The 19,465-nt window shown below is 43.5% G+C and overlaps 1 protein-coding gene across 1 annotated transcript in view; it reads right to left on the bottom strand.

Moving 5' to 3' along the window:
* Window positions 1–19,465, bottom strand: part of zfpm2a (zinc finger protein, FOG family member 2a) — a 144,706-nt gene that overhangs the window by 35,279 nt on the left and 89,962 nt on the right. The window contains exon 5 of the mRNA XM_018763021.2: window positions 16,168–16,279. Within this exon, the coding sequence (XP_018618537.2) occupies window positions 16,168–16,279 (112 nt within the window). The remainder of the gene's footprint in view (window positions 1–16,167; window positions 16,280–19,465) is intronic.

The following is a 19,465-nucleotide window of genomic DNA, read 5'->3' as shown; positions in this document are numbered from 1 at the left end:
AGGCTCTCTGGCTCCACTGGTCTGTATATGATACTATGGTGCACCACCGGCTGAGGTGAGGCCTCCCATGAGTCAGAAAGAAGCAACTTCCAGGTCCCAGGAAATCCACTTTCAGGGCAACAGGTGGCGTAGTGGTTAGAGGCGTTTCCTTACAACTGAAAGACCTCGCTTCAATTAACACCTCTGGCTGTGGTATCCTTGATCGAGGTACTTACCATGAACTGATAGAGTAAAATCTGTACAAATGAGTAAATCATTGACAGCAGCTTTTTATTTAAGACTTAGCTGAAAAAACCGGGCTAAATGAATAAATCACAAGCCATCAATTAGTGCCGGTAGTGGTTAGCGCTACTACCTTTGGACCCTAAGGTTGCAGGTTTGAGACCCACCTCTAGCTGTGGTACCCTTGAGCAAGGTACTTACCCTAAATTGTTATAGTAAACTTACCCAGCAGTGTAAATGGAAGTTGTTTTGGACAAAAGCATTAGCTTGTTGAATAAATGTGCTATGGTACCTGCTGCTTTGTGAAAACATAACTACCTACTAGTAAGAGTTGGTCTGAAGTTGCCGAAGCTCAACTACAGTTTTGTAGACAAATGGTGCTGTTTTTTGTCCTTCTCAGATCTACAGATCCCACACTGGAGCTCTGAATGGAAGGGCTTAGTTTTGAGCAACTCCGCAGTCAAACTAGCGGTTCGGGGTTCAAGGCTCCCGAGGGCTGTGAACAAGCACCAAATTCACGGCACATCACCACCCCGCAGAAGTTCGCTGTAAGTCATCCAGCAAGCAGGTCAGTGTCTCCATAAAAGTGTTTTTGCTGACTGTGGCTGACCTTTGACCAGACTAGGCTTGGATCCAATAGCCATCCCCCTCCCAACCACCCGGAGACCTCCTTCTCATCCCAGCTGCTTCCTTTCCAGAAATCCCCACACGGACAGGTCACTCGCCACAAATCCGTGGCGAAGGATCCCATGGGTTCAAGGTCAGAAGCACGAGGAACCAGGAAAAAAAAACGCCCAAAACCCCGAGCGATTCAGGTCAAACCAGCAACGGTCTGTATCCGGTTCTTCCGCGATGAGGGCCTTTTGATGTGAACCGTCGCCTGCTCGAGTTATAGTTCACCACATTTGTGGAAGCCACTTTACATTAATAACAGAAATATTATAATTTCCAATTTAAGGATTTATTTGAGAAAAAAAGATTCCGGGGATTTTAATCCTTGTACTATTCATGCGGCTCCTAGTTCTCGGCACAATTGGTACAATAGACAGTGGGACACATAAAATGATTATGCAGTGACTTAGGGAGAGTCTGACAAAGTGCAGCCCGTCAGTTACCAAGTGTACGTTTCAATTGTAATAACAAATCCCGCTCTCGTTTTCTTTACATCATTGTTTTTCCCGTCTCACACTGCTGACTATTTTAGAGGGAAAAAAAAACAATTTTAAAAACTTAAATTAATATCGGCAAAGCCTAATTGATTATTAATTTGAAGGGGGGGACTATATAATTAAATAAGCCTATAAATTGTGGGGAAAAAAACAGCTTTGCATATTCTATGCGGTTGAGTCCATGCTATGAAGCCTTAGACCGCAAACATAACAAGCAGACGGGGGGAGTATTTTTAAGATGCGCGCGGCTGTGTTTTACAACACACACTTTGCCGGTGAGATATGAACCGTACAGTAAGGCTCAGCTACCGAGCACAGTGAGCATTCTGATTGGCTGCAGCCCGCCGTCTCCGTCGTCATGACAATGCACACAGAAAACGGCTTAATTCTGGGGGAAAAAAAAAAAAAACATCCACTGAAAATAATAATAAAAAAGAGTGCCATGCAAAAACAGAGTTCTGAGAAACTGGTGTGGCTGGACAAATAATAAAGCGCAGGCCTGGATGCGAAAAGGAGGCTCTGCAAATCCTGTCAAATCTAAGGGTGTTAAATTCCGAGAGTGGTGAAATTATAGTATGTAATTATCCTTGATCTACGCGAGACAGGCTTCAAATTTGTTGGGATTGTGAATAAATACTCTGGATAATGTGTTTACTAGTGAGCAGAACCGCAGAGTTTTTTTTTTTCCCGACGATCTGGTGTTTACTCAGACGCTGAATAATTCATGTCAGAAGCCATAAACACACGCACTGGAAAAAAAAGGCAGACTTCACAGGTAGAAAATATATGCAAGATGGAGGCTTAGAAATACCTTGTCAGTGTTCGTCATGGCTGGCGAGGAGTAAATTTGTACGTCACCTCCCTTAAAACACACACACAAAAAAATGACTATGTGCAGCTTTAAGTACTTCTCTTTTTTACATTTATCAGGTAATAATCAGAGTACTCTACATTGCTTTAAGGCTCACATATATGCATATGATATAAAATATATGCATATATATTACATATAAATAGTATAGTATATGTATTTATATATTTGTATATTTTTTGGCATGCGTTCTGAACCATAATGCTGCTATTTCATCAAAGGGTTATAATGTCAAATATGAACAAAATCGAAAAGAAATTTTGGTTAATTGATCACGCACTTCTACGAAGAGCTGTTCATTGGTGCTTCCTGCATATCACATTTAAATATATATCCAAAAACGAGAAGGAAAACCAGAAAAAACCCTTTCGAGATGATGATAGATTCTTTGCCTCGGCTACAGCTGGAGAAAAGCGAGGTGCGCTTGCTTAATTCATGACATGAATTATTACCTCTACCACTCAACAAAGCAGTCCTGTTAGGATGGCAGGACAGATAGCATCCATCCTTATGGTATGAGAAACAAACAAACAAACAAAAGCTCTGCGACCTTTCACCCGACACAGGAAGTACAACTGATAAGCCAGTACCAATTTCTTTTCTTTTTTTGAATAGCATTTTTCTCCCTTTGGCCCCGGTTTCACCTTGCTGCAGCAGTGCCCTTCTATTAAAGGTAGTAATGGCTGCCAACTTCCCTAAGGCTCCTTTTTTTTCTTATATTTGTCAGTCATGAAAGAAGACGGAGATGATAAATCTTGTTTCTCCGGCTAAGGGCCTCTATCTCACCAACAGAATAAAATCCAGTCCAAAAACACTGCTGTGTGCATTAGGAGGCTGTGGATTTAAGCCTTGTCCGCCCTGATCAAACCAGGATTTATGAAGCATCATAACTCCCGACAACATCCAGCAGCTTATTAATTTTATATATTTCTGTCCATTTCGCGATATTGCGAAGCCTTGACAGTCACTCAAGATAAGCCGGAGCCTTCTGACAGGATAGAGTGCATATATATATTTCACTGTTCTCACATTCTTCTTAAGTTGAATAGGTTTTAGTGGAAACCTTGGGCCCGCCGCTCGGCGATCTGTCTTCTTTGTCTTCCTTCAGAAGCTAACAATTTGGAGCAACCATTAAATCAGGCGTGTGTTTCGGGCCCCCGAAACAAGCAGCGTCCGCAGAAAATCCAGGCGTGGTTGACGCGGCGGGGGGGGGGCAGACATGCCGCAAATCGGGGAGTCGGCGCACTCAAAGCACGCTGCACTGGAAAGCCTTAACCGTTAGCGTGGCCGGGCTGCTGTTCAACAAAGGACGATTTGCGGTTAGCTAACACGCAGAACACTGTTTTTACTGTCATTGTAGAGCGCTTGGGGGGAGCGTGGTGGCGCGGCCGGTTTGGCCGGTGCCCACTGTGTGGCGGGTCTGGGTTTCGAGCCGTGCTTGGGGTGCCGCGAGACAGACTGGCGTCCTGTCCTGGGTGTGTCCCCTCCCTCTTTGGCCTTGCGCCCTGTATTGCTGGGTAGGCCCCGGATTGCGGCGACGCCACTCGGGACAAGTGGTTGTTGACGTTGGTTGCAGAGCACATGTCACTGCTAAGGGTGCACTCGAAAAACCTACAGTGACAATTATACTTGTAGCACTTGAGCCATTCATAGAGCAAAGTGTATCAGTAAGTTAATACCTTCATCAGGGGAAGTGCAGAAGGGTCGGGCACTGGACATGACCCAACAACCTTCAGGCAATAAGTCAACAGCCTTATGCACTACGCCGCACCTTCAACCTCAAAGAAACAAGACAACCAGATTTATCCATTTGGCAGATGCTTTTCTCCAAAGCGACGCAGAACTTGGCGAAAAAAAGTGAATTTCATCAACAGCTGGAGAGATATACATATGGAATTCTCAAAGGACAGTTTTCCTAATGTTACCGTTTAAACCATCATACATTACATGGGTAGCTGCATAAAGAACAGGTAGAGAGTATGAAAAGATAAATAAACTACCACGCAACACGCAAAGCGGATGAGTTCAATCAATACACCTACAGCCAAAATTTCGAAAGAAAAAAAAATCTGCAAACACTAGTGGGGATGCTTCTGGTATCTTATCTGTGTATCTTTCTTTCTCCGTACAGGTGGTCCCCGACTTATGATGGGGTTACGTTCCACAAAATCCATCGTAATTCGGAAATATCGTAAGTTGAAAATGCATTTAATACACCTAACCTATTTAACACCATAGCCTAGCGTATGTGCGATGGCCATTACGGGTTTGCCGCCTTCATGCTGGGCAATTATCTTGAGTTTCTCCTCAACAGTAATTACCCTCCTCTTCTTCTTCCCAGCAGTAGCAGGAGACACAGATGGGTGTTTCTGTGACATTATGGAGGCACGAAACACAACCGCGTGACACACTTCGAGATGCGGATCGCTTCCGCTGCCCAGCATCGCGAGAGTGTCGTACCACATATTGCTTTCCCGGGAAAAAAAAATCAAAATGCAAAATCTGAAGTATGGCTTGTACTGAATGTCTATCGCCAGCTCACCATTGTAAAGTCGAAAAATCGTAAGTTGAACCATTGTAAGTCGAGGAGCATCTCTATCGCCAGAATAACTTCCTCTAGCTAGCAGTCTGAGAACAAAGAACTGCCTGAGAACTTGTTTTATGGCAGATCAGCCAAATTAGCTCAAGTTAGGTCTCTGAATCCAGGGAATTACATTTTCGAAGAAATTACAAATTTCGGCACAGCAGGAAAAGATCAGCCTATTGCACGATATACGCAATAGTTATGGAAACATGCGAAAAGGTTCACCGACATACAAGCGGATGTAACGTCCACAGTCAATTACCATGACAACTAACACGATCTCGGGTTGGAAATCTCTACTTGAACCAATCTGTCCTTGAAGACACATCAACATCTACGAGAAAACATACAGAAAAAATACTGTCGAGCACTGCTAGTGACAATTACAGTATGCCAGAGTATGTTATAAGGATTATCACCTCCACTGGTGATGTTTATCAACACATCCCTGCCAGGTGCCGATCCACTATGAACCAGTGCGCAACTGATAGTTATTACATGTCTATTCATCAGGGCAAAAAAAAAAAAAAAAAAAAAAAACAATCCCAAAGCGGGAGTCTGTTTCCCGGATTTCTCGGGAGCGGGCCGAAGGCGCTACCTGCCTGACGCCTGGGCAGACAGAAACCCGCGCCGCCGCACCGAGGAGGAGGAGGATGTAATCTCCGGGAGCTGTTGATACAGGGGAAACACAGAGGGTTTGGGTCAAAGGGATTAAAATGGTGCAGGTGGATGTGAGGGGAACGGGGCTGTGAAATAGCGTCGGAGCAGCAGGCGCACAACCTGACAACAGAGAGGAACGGGGGATTACAGGCAATGTGGCGGGGATTCCTCCCACAAGGGGAATGACTCCAAATGGCATTGGAACACAGTATTAGTCCCCACTATTCAACAATATGCAGGCTTACAGGGGTAGGGCACCATGAGAGGTGCTTTTTTGGCAACGGGGATCGGGGGGGGGGTGCTTGCTGCTTGCTATGGGTGATTTTGAAAGGTCTCGCGGGTCGTTTTACAAGGGATACTTGTGGCGACTTTTGACAAAAACCTGCCGGTTTATTTGCAGAACTATGTGGCCTGCAGCGGAAAACCAACTTATTTAACATATAGTTTTTATTATTAACCAGTATTTTTTTCAGCGGAGACTTACAATCTTGGGTTTGTACTCTGAGATACGTGCAATGACTGAGCTATTGATACAGCTGGGTAATTTTTACCGTACACTATGACGTTTACTGGGCGTAGACAGTCTCGAAAGCAGCCTTTTCTGAACCCTTCAGTACAAACTAAGGTGTCTCTCATCCCCGAGTCTTATGTTTATTATTAGTATAATTATTCTTATTATTATTTATGGATTTAGCTGAAACTTTTCTCCAAAGCAACTAACAGTATTAGGCTTCCAAAAAATTATTTACTAATTTTCATAGGTGGGTAATTTTTACCGTTAACCATTCAGGGAGGTACCTTGATGAAGGGTGAAGCAGGAGCAGGAGCAGGAACCACTAGGCCACCTGCTGCCCTGTATATTAGCTGAATAATACTTATAATAATAATTCTGTCTCACAATATCCTGACAGCTTTGGAGTGCTGATCTGACTTTAGGTTAAGGCAAAATGACAAGCTGACATTTGGGGGAAAAAAAAAAAAAAACACCGCAATGGAAAAAATACAGGTAATCAACTGCATCAATGGCCATTACTAAGAAACATTGTTATGAAGATATTAAGAACTTGTTAAACATGGTGCTGCACATCATTTCGACACCATCATACACTTACACATTACATTCGGTGTTCAATAATCCCATGAAAAGGCAGTTAGTGCGGGGGGGGGTGGGCTGTTTATAGAGGCGTCACCAGAGGACACAACAGCGCTGCTTTGATGGAATACGACTAAGGGTGCATCAACGCCTCCCATTGAGCTGGGCCCGGAGAATGGATGGCGCTGTCTCGTCCCCGCGACGTCCTTAATGCCAGCCACCCCCCACCCCGTGAACACGTCACCGTTGAGTGCCCGACCGGCGGACCGATCTCCGGTGAGGTCACGGGTGCTCAGGGCGACGTGGATGAGGGCTTTCTGAAGCTCTCCAAAGGCAGCGCTACTACGATCCACCCCATCCCCCACCTAGCAGGGCACCACGGTGCTATGCGTCTTATCCGAGCAGGCCGTGCGTGGAATCCAGTGTCCTTTAGCACGGCACGGAGGCTTTAAAAGAGCCAGAATTACGGAGATTATTCTGTGAGATTGTCTCCTGAAAATAAAAGATAAGTCCGTACAGCGGGTACAGCCCGGTGTGCTCATGTGCGGTGCAGTGAGAAAAAGTGATACCGTGCCGATACCATGCTTTAAGGACTGTGAAGTTATTTTATTTATTTATTTATTTATTTTTTGCAAAGTCAAGTGTACAATCAATAAAATGGATTAGCTGCAAAAAGTATGTAGCTCATAAAGGTTATCAGCACGTTCTCCTGCCTGGACACTAAAGTAACCTGCAAACAGTTTCGTAATATCCCAAGCTATTTCCTCACGAGAAATCAGATTTTTCCAAATTGATTTTAAGCGCTCACATTACTGTTAAAAAAGGAAGGGGAAAAAAGGAGAAATTGACTAATTGAAGCTAAAGGTACTCGATAAAGACCGTTCCCAATTCTCCACGCGTCGGTAAACAGCGACACAAAGTATGGTTCACGCTGCCATGGTCCTCGGTTTTTTAATGGCGAGCTCACATCTGCCGCTTGGCTGTTCCCGCTTCTGTCCGAAGAGGGGTGAAACGGCCCTGCTGGTACCGTGGTTAAATGGCTGCTCACCCCATTGATCAGACTCACATTAACCTCATCGCGTACCCGTGATGAAAGGTACCGAAATGCTCTCCAAAGGACTCGTCTTCGCCCGTGGAACGTCCTTCTCCGGAGCTCCGCTCCTGCGAGGTTGGACGTCCGTGCAGTTCCCTCCAACCCTCTGGCTTGTGAACACTGGGTCGCAGACACTGGGTCGCGAACGCTATCCCGACACTGCAGCGTGCGATTTCCCACATGACGCCAAAGCCGTTAACGCCTTCGCACCCCGGCAGTTGGCAATTATACGGCACAGTGAAGGCCATTATACATAATAAATGCAAGTAAAAATCGATAAACAAACTCCATAATCACAGAACTCCAGTTCAGAGACTGTTGCAAAAAGTTATTAGAGCTCATTATAATTTCAAAGGCCTTCAAAAAAAATAGAGCAGTATGTAAGAAATTACCCAACTGTTTAAACGGGTAAATTACTGTAGATAGCATAACACTGTAAGTCGCTTTGGGAAAAAGCTTCAGCTAAATGAATAAACGTCATTGAACTGTAATGTGAAATGTAAATGTGACATAGCGGTGATGACTAAGATTGTAAGTTTCTTATATTATATTATATTATTAAGCTGTATACAGTCATTGGCACAGATTTAAAGCACTTTTTTTTTTACCAGGTCCATTTATCTTTAAAAAGACATGCAACATGGAGATAAGACAGTTGCATCACATTTTATTTCACAGCAATAGTACAGTGTAAATGAAAGTTTACGAGCACTCTAACTACACGTGAAACGGTGGTTAAGTGTCAGCTGTCTGCATGCCTATGTGCAACTATCTACTAAATTACCAAGAACTGGGGTTTGGGGCTTCAGGGGGTTTGTGGACTTCAGAGGTTTGTGAAGTTCAGACTTGATTTGAAAAGAACACTTACTGAACAAGAGTGAAAATTAAATAAAGTAATACTGTCCAGTTTTTAATCTATGTTGTAATTCTGCGTGAAGGTCATCAATAAATTCGGTACTTTTTGTCATAATTCATCTATGAACATTATTCTAGGAGGGGTCCTTAGTGTTCATATGATTCTCAAAGGGTCTGTGACCTTGAAATGGTTAAGAACCCCGATCTGCAGTTGTTTTCCGAAAACTTTGTGACATTACAGGGATGATGGTCCGACGAGCAGGTGTGAAGGAGTCAGAAGACGCACTGATGTTGGTACAGCACTGAGTCGACTCAAGCTCACCTGGTGAGTTCTGAACACAGAACCACTGAGGAGGACTGCGAAAAAAAACCCTGCACGTCTGTAACAAAGCAAGTGTCACAGGGCTCATCCCGGGACTGCGGTAAACCCTGGTATTAGAGCCAAAGTTTTTTCTGGGCAGGATTGGAGCAGAGGTACAAAAAAAATGATAGGCACTTGGTATTACTTGATTTTTTGAAAGAAAACACATAAAATAAGTCATAAAATCTTGAGAGGTCATGTTAACATTTACATTTATTACCTTAGCAGGTGCTTTTCTCCAGTGACTTACGGTGATGACTTACTGGTGTAAAGTGACACCTTTATGCAAAGTGAATTACAGTGCTAGTTACACTTGTACTCCATATTAATCATTCACCCATCTATATAGCAAAGTAACACAACACATACACACACTCTCACATACACACATTGTGACTGCTGGGTTATCCTAAAACATAGCCCATAGACAGCTGGTAGTGCCATGGTTAGTCCTGCTGCCTTTTCACTTGGAGGTTGCAGGTTCAAATCCCAGCTCCTGCGGTAATACTCCCGATCAAGGCACTCACCTTGATTTTATATACTAAAAGTTACCCGGCCGTACAAACGGGTACATAATCGGGTAGTTCAACGCAGTAAGTCACTTTGTAGGAAAGTGTCATTTGAATCAATAAATGCAAATACATTCAATCTCGAAACGATGAGCTACGACACATGTGGACGTGGCACCTGCCCCAAATGCAGCCAAAAACAAAATCCCACAAAAAAAACCCCCATTTCCCAAGTGACCAAAACACGGCCCCCCCCGTCAGCTCAGAAGTGACCCAATTGCAGCAGCTCAACAGCTCTGCCAGCGCATTGACAAAGAAGCCAATTTAGCTCAACAAATCAATACAAAGGCATTTTTCAGCATTGATTATACAATTATGTTAAGCTAAAAACACGAGATCGCCCCGCCGAGCCGCTTTGATATACACGCCAGCTGAGGTGGACAAATTACCTTAAGCGTTTTAAACGCCAGTGCGAATAAGTAAAATGTAATACAGGTACTTTAGAAAGATTATTATGATGCCACGAGGGTGCAATGCAGCACTCTTATTAACCACATTGGAGCACAATGGGGGTATAATTAATGGTCACAGCAGGACTTAACATTGCCCTGACATGGAAAATTGGGCCTACTTTGGCTTTACAAGGTGTTTAAATATGCAGCCTGAATGGCATATTCAGAAATCCCCTGTCTAAGAACATCCCACACAATTTCACTTTGTGATCCTCATTAGCCGGGCACCCCCTGCGACTCGCTTACAGGACACGGCTTCGGAGCCGCGGGAGAATTAGTCGGGAAACGAAGGGTTTATCAAACGTCCGGCGGATCCCGGGGAGTGTGTGCCGGACCCCTCTCCGCTTCACACAAATACACAACTTTTTGCCCTCTTCCCCGCTCTCTCCTGCATTAAAACGTTTCGGCGTATTTTTCAGTGCTGTTCTTACGCATCGTAATTTTATTCATTATTATATTCGTATCCCCCATGATGATATATGAAAGGGTTTGCTCTGTGTTTCCTTTATTTTGGGAAGTTGCTCCCGCCAACGTGTGTCCCCTGCTACCGCTGCGCCGATGAAACCCAACGCGGTTCTTCAGCCTCTCTTTACGTTTCGACCGCTTTATTTCATCCAGGCTGCCTGCTATAATGAAACCGACATGTAAACTGCGTGATTAACTGTTTTGTACATCACGCCAACCATGTTGCAGTGTTAGATCAACAATGTTAGATCAGCTTTACAATGATTTACCCATTTATGCAGCACGGTATTCTTACCGCACCGATTCAGAGTCAGCACCTCGAACGAGGGTGCTGCAGTAGGAGCGGCGATTTGAACCCGAGCCCTTTGACTGCATGCTCTCCGCTGTCACGTACTTACTACACTTACAATCTCTTAGCTTCATGCTTCATGAGACCTCACCAGCTGCATTCTTAAGGCATTCGCATACATTTAATTTACAGGTCTGTCAGTATGCATTTCAATCAACTTTTAACAGCCTGTCAAACATTTACATCACCTACATTTACATTTATTCATTCAGCAGACGCTTTCCTCCAAAGCGAGGTACATCTCAAAGAAAATACAATTTGTGGATTAAATCAGGATAAAGAGACATAGCTGCAGACGTGTGATTCTTAAGTAGGGTCACTTTGTTACTTTCCACCCTATGAACCAACGTTCATCACACGAGTAGGTGCACAACACTCAGTATAGACTAATCCTGATCACCTTCCTACAAAGGTTACATACCTACAAAACTAAAGGTCGGTCTAATCCCATCAAATATAGGCAGGAATGTAATATTTTTACACACGTTTTGCCGAAAACACAGAAAATTTTAAAGTTTTTATTTTTTAACAGATCTGGTGATTTTTGGGGGGTAACCATAGCAACGGCAGCTAAAGACAGCTTTTCTTCTGCAAATGAAGTTCCGGAGCAGTTACTCTGCGCGCAGGTAACAGTTCGGAGTGACACGCAAACACACAAGATCATTAAGTGGTTCGTTCCCCATAGAATGCGTTGGTCATCTCCTCACTAAATAAACTGTCACTTTGTGTGTGAACCGTTGTTACGTCTAGCGGTTTACATCCCGGGAAGTGGCAGAATAACACTGTTACAACATATCACAGTAAAACTCATCGTATTTACAGGGTATTTAAATGTGTATGAATTCTAACTTCTAGTCCTATGGTTTGCGGGAATAACGGCCTTTACACCTTCCCCGCTAACCGATACCGTGGGCTGCTCTGAGCGCTCTCGAACCGTGTGTCTACGACCGTTTGTCAACCGTGGGTCTGCCTGTACACTGATGTCCTTTCGCAGGACGTTACCGACCATAGCTATACCGCAGTAAATGCAGGTGAAAAAATAATGCAAAATATGTTAATTTGAGAAAAAAGAAAAGAAAAAAGAGTACTTGGCATATGTATATATGGAAATGCTGTTTGTGGGTATACTTCCACATCCCCTAGTCTATCCCTTCTAGCCAAACCGGGGGGTAAAGACAAGGGCCAGACAACACACCACGCCATGGCATGCGGCATGTCCGGCACGAGGGGTTCTGACCGCGGATGGCGGAAAGACGTCGTCTCCAAGCTGTGACTCCAGCAGCTGGCGCGCAAAGCGGCATTCTGTCGCTCCAGCCTGACCGTATAGAGTTATCACGGGGCTCAGTGCAATCAATTATTGTTGCAGAGAAATCATTAATAATTTCCTAATGAAAACGATTCTGTTGATCTCTGTTGTATTTTAATTAAACATAATTACGCCGCCGCTCAGAGCTGTGTTGGAGACTCCTTTAGGGTACAGTTTTGTTTTAATACACTGATAATGAAATTTCACATTGTGTTGCTTGTTTAGTTATTATTCAGTCACACTATTTCTCTGTGTTCCAGATAACAGATAATAACCCTGGCACCTCCTATTTCCTGGAGTGGTTAAAATGGATGATTGAAATTAAACAATTAAATCTGGAAACTTCCCTCAAACCATATTCTATATGGTCCTTTTTTCTAACGCACATATACGTAGGGCAGACATAATGGAACATGGAAAACAATGGAAATGTTACAAAAACGTTGTGAGGATCTGTATACTACTTTCAAAGGAAGTTTAGCCTAAAATAAACACTAGATGAAATATTACAAAGCCTTTCTGCGTACGTGGAACCAGCGTCCTACGTGATAGCGAGGTTTCAGCTGAGGAACAAGGCAAAGTAAAAGGATTCAATATGATCTGATGACAAGGAGGTGGAAGGGTCTGAATATGAAATAATCCAAAGACACCATGAATCAGTCTAATTTAGCACTGTATGGGCTTATGTAAAACAGACTCGTTACACTGGTCATTTCCGCTGGTAATTTCCACTTGAATAATGGCAAAGTTTCTCCAGAGACAAGTTCTATATATCTGACTGTGGTCTGAATAAGAGGCTTAAGTGCAAAATGTAGGTGACCTTTAAATCGGAAGATGTAATATTATACAGTAGGACGTAAATGTGTTGGTGTACAAGTGTCCAGCTGTGAGAGAAATGTCCGTGTGTATCTTTCATAGTGGTTATTAATACATGTATTGAATGATATGGGTTACTGTCTAGCTAGGGACTGACACACACACTCTGTGTGACTCTACATTCTCCCTCATAACCTATTACTGATATCCTGTGACGTCTTTTCTGTCTCCTTTCACTTCACTACTCGGAGAAATGGAAAAACTCACGGGATGTTATTGACTGGAGGGCTGCTGGTGGAAACCAGTGTACCAGATATATTCCAGATACATATTTTTAAAAATTATTATGACTAATAAAATGTTTTAATTGTGATGACTGTAATAGTTTCCAATATGATAGCAAACCTCTGAAGCAAAAAAAAAAAAAAAAGAAAAATTCAACGTGGAAAGACATCTAAATTGAAAAACTAAAAAAAAAAAATCTCGTTAATCTTTTTTATAGTCAAGTTGCTAAAATCTTCACTTCCATTAAAATGTGATTTTTTTTTTTTTTAAAGTCTGAATTGCACATTTCTGCAATGTGTAATTACTCCACGTTTGCTGCCAGTTTAGTAAAATCCAGCCTTCAGACGAAACTGGCGAAGTGTGGAGGGGAGCATTGTGGGTATTCCAGGTGGATTTCTCGATAATGAGCCGTTGCAATGAAGTCGGGAGCTTTAGTGTCGTCTGGCTGGAGGACGAACCTTAAAGCTGGCTGTGATGTTAATGTAAAATAAACAGCACGTGGCTATGGTAACTCCGACGACACAAGAACCAGCTGTCCCTATTATTCGAAGGCCGCCAAAATATCAGGCTGAACTTTGCCTTGGTCGAAAACAATGAGCTAACCGGTGAACGCATTAACATTAAGCTCACTTATACAAGCATGCACATCCCTTAAAAACCCACCACAAATGTACCGTGTTACAACACAAAGAGCACGGTCAGAAAAAAATAAGTGCAAAAATCTTGATCGATGACTCGCAAGATTGTAATACAGTCTTTACTACTACGTTCAGTTCAGTTCAGTTCAACACCCTTCCAAACAGACCGCCTCACTATTGCGATTGCGAGAAAGCCACATTTCAATCAAACGTAGGCATTTCACCCCAACAGAAGCAAAGGTTTGCCAACGAGGCTACAAATACACCCAAAAAAAGCTGCAAAAGAAAAACAAAAGAGAACATATCAACTGACGGGGCGTAAATATTGAAGTCGTCTTCTCGATCACCCTCGGCTCCACGCGGAGCTCCACCACTGGCCACCTTCCAAGCCACCAAGTGTCAGCGGAGCATCTGCACGTCAGCGCTCACGCCGCCTTCCGACGGCTCCTCGACGCCAGGTCCGCGGCCGACGAGCGAGGCGTCAAGCGCGAGACATTCCCAACAGGTGGCACGTTAATTGGTGAATGCGACTTTTGTTTCTGCTTCCGATCTCCGATTTTCCCGAGGCTGCCTAGCCAGCGCGTAAGGAAGTCTCGAAGGAACAGCAGCGAAGGTTAATTAAATAACAGGCATCGCCGCTCCGAGTGGCAGACGCCAGAGACGGCACGGTGGTCACCTGGTCCACCACCCGGTTAACGTACACAATGTGTGCGGCAATAGACGAGAAATTATGACCCTAACAAAAAACAGACGAGAAATCCGGTTATTACCCTTTTTTTTGTTTCATATTTTCCCTCTCCTGCCTCAAAGATTAGAAGATTTTAAAGAACTGCGTAATCTTCTTTAACAGCTTATCAAAACTTTAATGATTTCGTGATAAAGAGCACAAAGTTAAGTAGCCGGTTAAGAGGATAACTCCCCAGTGCAGTCTAGTGATTAGTAGATGAGAATTGGGAGACGGGAAATCCGGGTTTCAAATCCCAAGGCTGCCACTTATTCACTGCGAGAGCAAGAAACTCCATTTCTTCCTCGAGTCGAGTCTTGGAGGGATCGTCTGACGTCGACGGACGCTCACACTTCCGCCCTTTCCAATATCGACCCGTGTTCATAAACTCATTCATAATAGCGTGCCGGGCTCCACCCATCGAGAGTGAAACACGACATATTTGTTTGGTGAAAACCGACATGTCATTTACATTGTTGACTGTTTTTTTTTTTCCCACCATATACTGAAATCTGACTGGCTGCAGTGTTAAGCTCTGTGTTCTGGTCAGGCTTTTATGTTTATATCACACACACACACACACACACACACACACTGGCTGAAGCCACTAATCTTGAGCGGAGTCACAGTGAGCCAGAGTCTAACCTGGTAACACAGGGCATAAGGCTGGAGGGGGAAGGGTCACATCCAGGACGGGATGCCAGTCCATCACAAGGCCCAGGCAGGACTCAAACCCCAGACCCACCAGAGAGCAGGACCCGGCCAAGCCTGCTGCGTCACCGTGCCCCCCAAGTTTATATCAGCAGATTCAAAAAAAAGTGCTGTGGCGTCGGAGTCGGAAGCAATTATTGGGTTACTGGAGTTGGAGTCGGTAAAAATGTACCGACTCCGACTAAATGTATCGTATATGCTGACGTATAAGTCGACCCCCAAAAATTAGAAGCGTAATACAAGTTTAGGCCTATATTCGCCGGATAAGTCGACCCCCAAAGTAACGCGCAACTTGTGGGCAGCGCTGTGTAGTCGGAGTCCGAGTCAAAGGTTTTGTGTTCCGACTCCACAGCCCTGTCTTGAAGTACAGTGGACTCAAATTGACAGCTTTACATTTCAGTTAATCTGACAGTGAAAATAACAGAAGACTCAAATGGGGAAAATGTACAACAGTTCAATAGGCTCAGGACTGGCCTTTTTTGGGGTTAATGCATTCCATATAAAGGCAATATTTTCAGGAATATTCCAAGAGCTGGTGCTTTATTTCATATCTACTCTGACCATTGCCATTTGTGCCAATTACTCTTAATAATAAACATTTTTTGGCACTCTTATTTACTGGAGCTCAGTTCTTAACCCTCTATACGAAGCACTGGACACGGAAAGACACGTTCCAAAGTTTCATTAGCAACACATTCATATAATTCCAGTGTTTCGGTTCAAATAAAATATGTACTTAGAAGGGCAAAGCGAAATCATGCTATTCACCAGGGGAAATTTCATCTCTCTTTGGGTTTTGGAAAATATAAAAGGTGACAGAAGTGGAAAAAACTAACAAGAAAAAAAAGAATGATGGTGTTTCGAGGGGGAGAACGTGTGATTATCGGCGCCTCTGCCAGTCCCGAGCGGGTGAGAGAGATAACGGACGCCTGTGTGTCGCTTACCTTTGCTGTACACAACGCAGTTGTTCTTGTTGTCTTCCGCCCCTTGCCAAGTCACATCCAGCAGCCACCTGGGGCCGGAACTGAGCACCACCGGGACGGAGCACTTGCTCTTCTGCACGGGGAAAGATAACAGACACTAATCATTTGCTTATTTCGGTGATTAAAGAAACTTTAATAACCCAAGTTCCGCTCCTCTTCTTCCCTGAAAGCCATAAATGGGCAATTTCGTAAGGCAGGGCCTGAATCCTCCTCCCCCCCCCCCCCCCCACCACCTCTGGGTGGGTAAGATTTGAGGAACACGAGGGGTTTTGCTGTAGAGATTTGCGGGGAGCATAGGGGGTGCTCGGAGCGGGAGGAGAGGTGGCGGAGGCAGGCCGAGTTCGGGGAGGCGGGAGGGGAAGAGCTCCCCGCACAAGCATGTGTGTACCATCTGAATAGCGGAATTATCATTGCGCATCCGTCCCGGCGATACTGTATCAGATCTCCAAGATTAAGGCCATCTCTGGTGGCTGGGAATTATAAAGAGAATGCAGATGACTTTCAGAGGGAAGAAGGCGAACCTTCAGAAGTGAACTTTAGGCATATTGTGCCTCCCTATCACCGGCATCTCACCGTTTCCTGAAACAGGCGGGAAAGAATTTAAAGAATCAGTATCCATTTCAAAGGGTGGCCGAGGTTACGTTTTTATAGTACAGTAGCAAATTATTCTGAATCTGTAACGTCATTTTTCTTCTTGGCCTGGGTCAGCGCTGCTGCTTTATGTTATTTCTATAAAATGAAAACGAAGGGCAGGTTCGGCGCGTGCGGTGTGTGTGTGTGTGTGTGTGTGTGTGTGTGGTGTTAGGGCAGGGAGGGGGGTGCTGACAGTCCTGTCTAAACATATTCACAGCCAGCTGCAGACAGAGAGCTGTACAACTGAAGGTTGTTCTATTTATTTTTTCATACTTTTTTTTTTATTCTATTTCATTTTCCGAATGGCATTTTTTTATAAAAGGTAATGAAAGCGGCAGCGCGTGGCCACATCGCTTTGGGAGGACGACGGCAGAGCGCTTTGGCATTACAGGAGCCCATTTCTGGCAGGCAAAATGTCACGATTTCTGGGCCATTACTGCTTAACCCCAGGGCCCGTCTTCATTAGGGTGTTACAGAAATAGTTTAGCTAAGAGAAAATGGGCTGCGGTACAATATCGACACCTCGCTTCTTTTTCCATTTGGGAACTCTTTGGCCACTAGACACCGTTCCTACCCCCTTACAATACAAGACATACTTTGCCAGTGGCCTCCACTTATTTTAACTTGGCGCTGCACTCGAAAAGCAAGTACGAACCATACGAATGACACGAAACGCCTCGTACGCAACTGTTTGTATACGTTAAACTCTTATTTCGTACTGCTTAGCTAAAAATTATTATTGTCAATGAGAGGGGAGTCCTTGTCAATGTGCAAGGACTGGTTTATTGGTCATTGTGTCATATTGGAAATTCAACTGTGAGGAGAAGCATAACATAAATAAAATAAGAAAACAAGGTGTCGCGACCCTTTCGTACATCGCCACCGATGACACCTCCCTCCGCTTTCCTGCATAGAGTGAATCCATTGGCTCGCATAACCGAAAAAAAAAAAAAAAAAAAAAAAAAAAACACAAGGTAAAAGCAGGACAGAGAGAACCCTTTGTGGAGTAAGGAGGTAAAAATACAACAGCCTGATGATTGATTGCTAAAACACGTCTTTGAAAAAAAATGCAAACAATCTATAGCAATCGAAAACAATTCTCTGTACTATGAGGTACTTACACAGGTGGTTAAGGTTATTAACAACAATTAATAAACATTTCACCTGATGGAAGGGCCCCCCACTGAGACCTTTATTGGGATATGCAATTGGAGTTGTTACAATAAAATATAAATTTTATTGAAATGGGTGACATTTTGCAATGGATAATAATAATAATAATAATAATAATAATAATAATAATAATAATAATACAGGCTGAGGTTCAAGCCACACAGAGAAGCCCAGCATAATTATTTTATCAAATAGGAAAAGTGCTAAAGCCAAAAAAGGCTGACTGCTTTCTGAGAGCATCAAAGTTGGCAAGACTTGACTACATTGTGTATCGTGTGAAGAGTGAATTCTGTATGTCGGTTTTATTATTCTGTCACAGGTCCCTTCTCACACTGGCAGCGGAACAGAAAGGCCGCCGTAATTTGAGTCAGCTCCCGTTTCACATCTCAGAATTGAGCATACAATAAAGTCTTATACCTAAGCTCACCTGTAAATCTTATACCTTTGTCAATGGAATGAGAGAGATTGTGGCCACAACAACTATCTGCAACGAAAATCATATTAACTCTTTCTCAGACACCACAGTATAACCATCTCTGGATCAGTTATGCAAGTCTCTTCAGTGTAGCTCAATATTTACATTTAATGTTATAGCCGTTACGCAATAAAACGACTAATTTATGTTATGTACTAAATTAGAAACTTGACACTGCTTTCCACAATGAACACATCTTTTTACTTTAATAAGTTCATTAGAAATAAAATTTTAAAAAATGTAACACGTCGACTTATGCACTTAGTACAACCACGTTATATATGATTTTGCTTTTCTCTGTTATGCTTGGTTTTCTAAAATAATATTTGAACTAAATATTCTCTACATTTTCCAAAATATTTCAATCTTCAGACGTATTTAAAGAAACAGATTTATCTGAAATTATGGATTAAAGCACAAAAATATTAAAATACCATTCGTTAATGTGCGAGTTAAATTGAGAAGGTACAAAAGCATAATTTTTTTAAAAAGTTACAAAAAAAAAAACATTTTGAAAGAATTACAGGAAGAGCATCATTTCTGTCCCAGCACCCATTTGTCCAGGATGATGTCACGCAAGACAGCGGAGGCTTCGTGTTGAACGATAATTTTCATGCTCTATTAATAGACGAATACAATCGGAACGAAGGCACAGGGTGAATGAAGAGTGAATGCGGAGGGGTGGGGGGGGGGGTGTCCACTTTCTCTCTGTCTCCCCGACCGAGATACGCAACAGCTGGCTAACGGATGCAAGCTCATCTTGGGATCATGCAAAATTTTCTCTGTAAAGCAAAATCGCGAGCGGCGCACTCCCTCCATTTACATTTCGAATCGGACTGAACCACAGGAACACCGTCCTCTACTGGCTACCAGAAATCAACACCGCATTAGTGTTACTGTACCTTTCCTACTATGCAGCGGCACACCGGAACAGCTGGCGATGGGGGCATGAGATACAGAATAAAATACCGCAATACT

This window comes from Scleropages formosus, chromosome 18, assembly GCF_900964775.1.
Source record: "Scleropages formosus chromosome 18, fSclFor1.1, whole genome shotgun sequence".
NCBI classification, from domain to species: Eukaryota; Metazoa; Chordata; class Actinopteri; order Osteoglossiformes; family Osteoglossidae; genus Scleropages; species Scleropages formosus.
The sequence above is the reverse complement of the archived record's forward strand: the minus strand, read 5'-3'. Positions and strand labels throughout refer to the sequence as shown.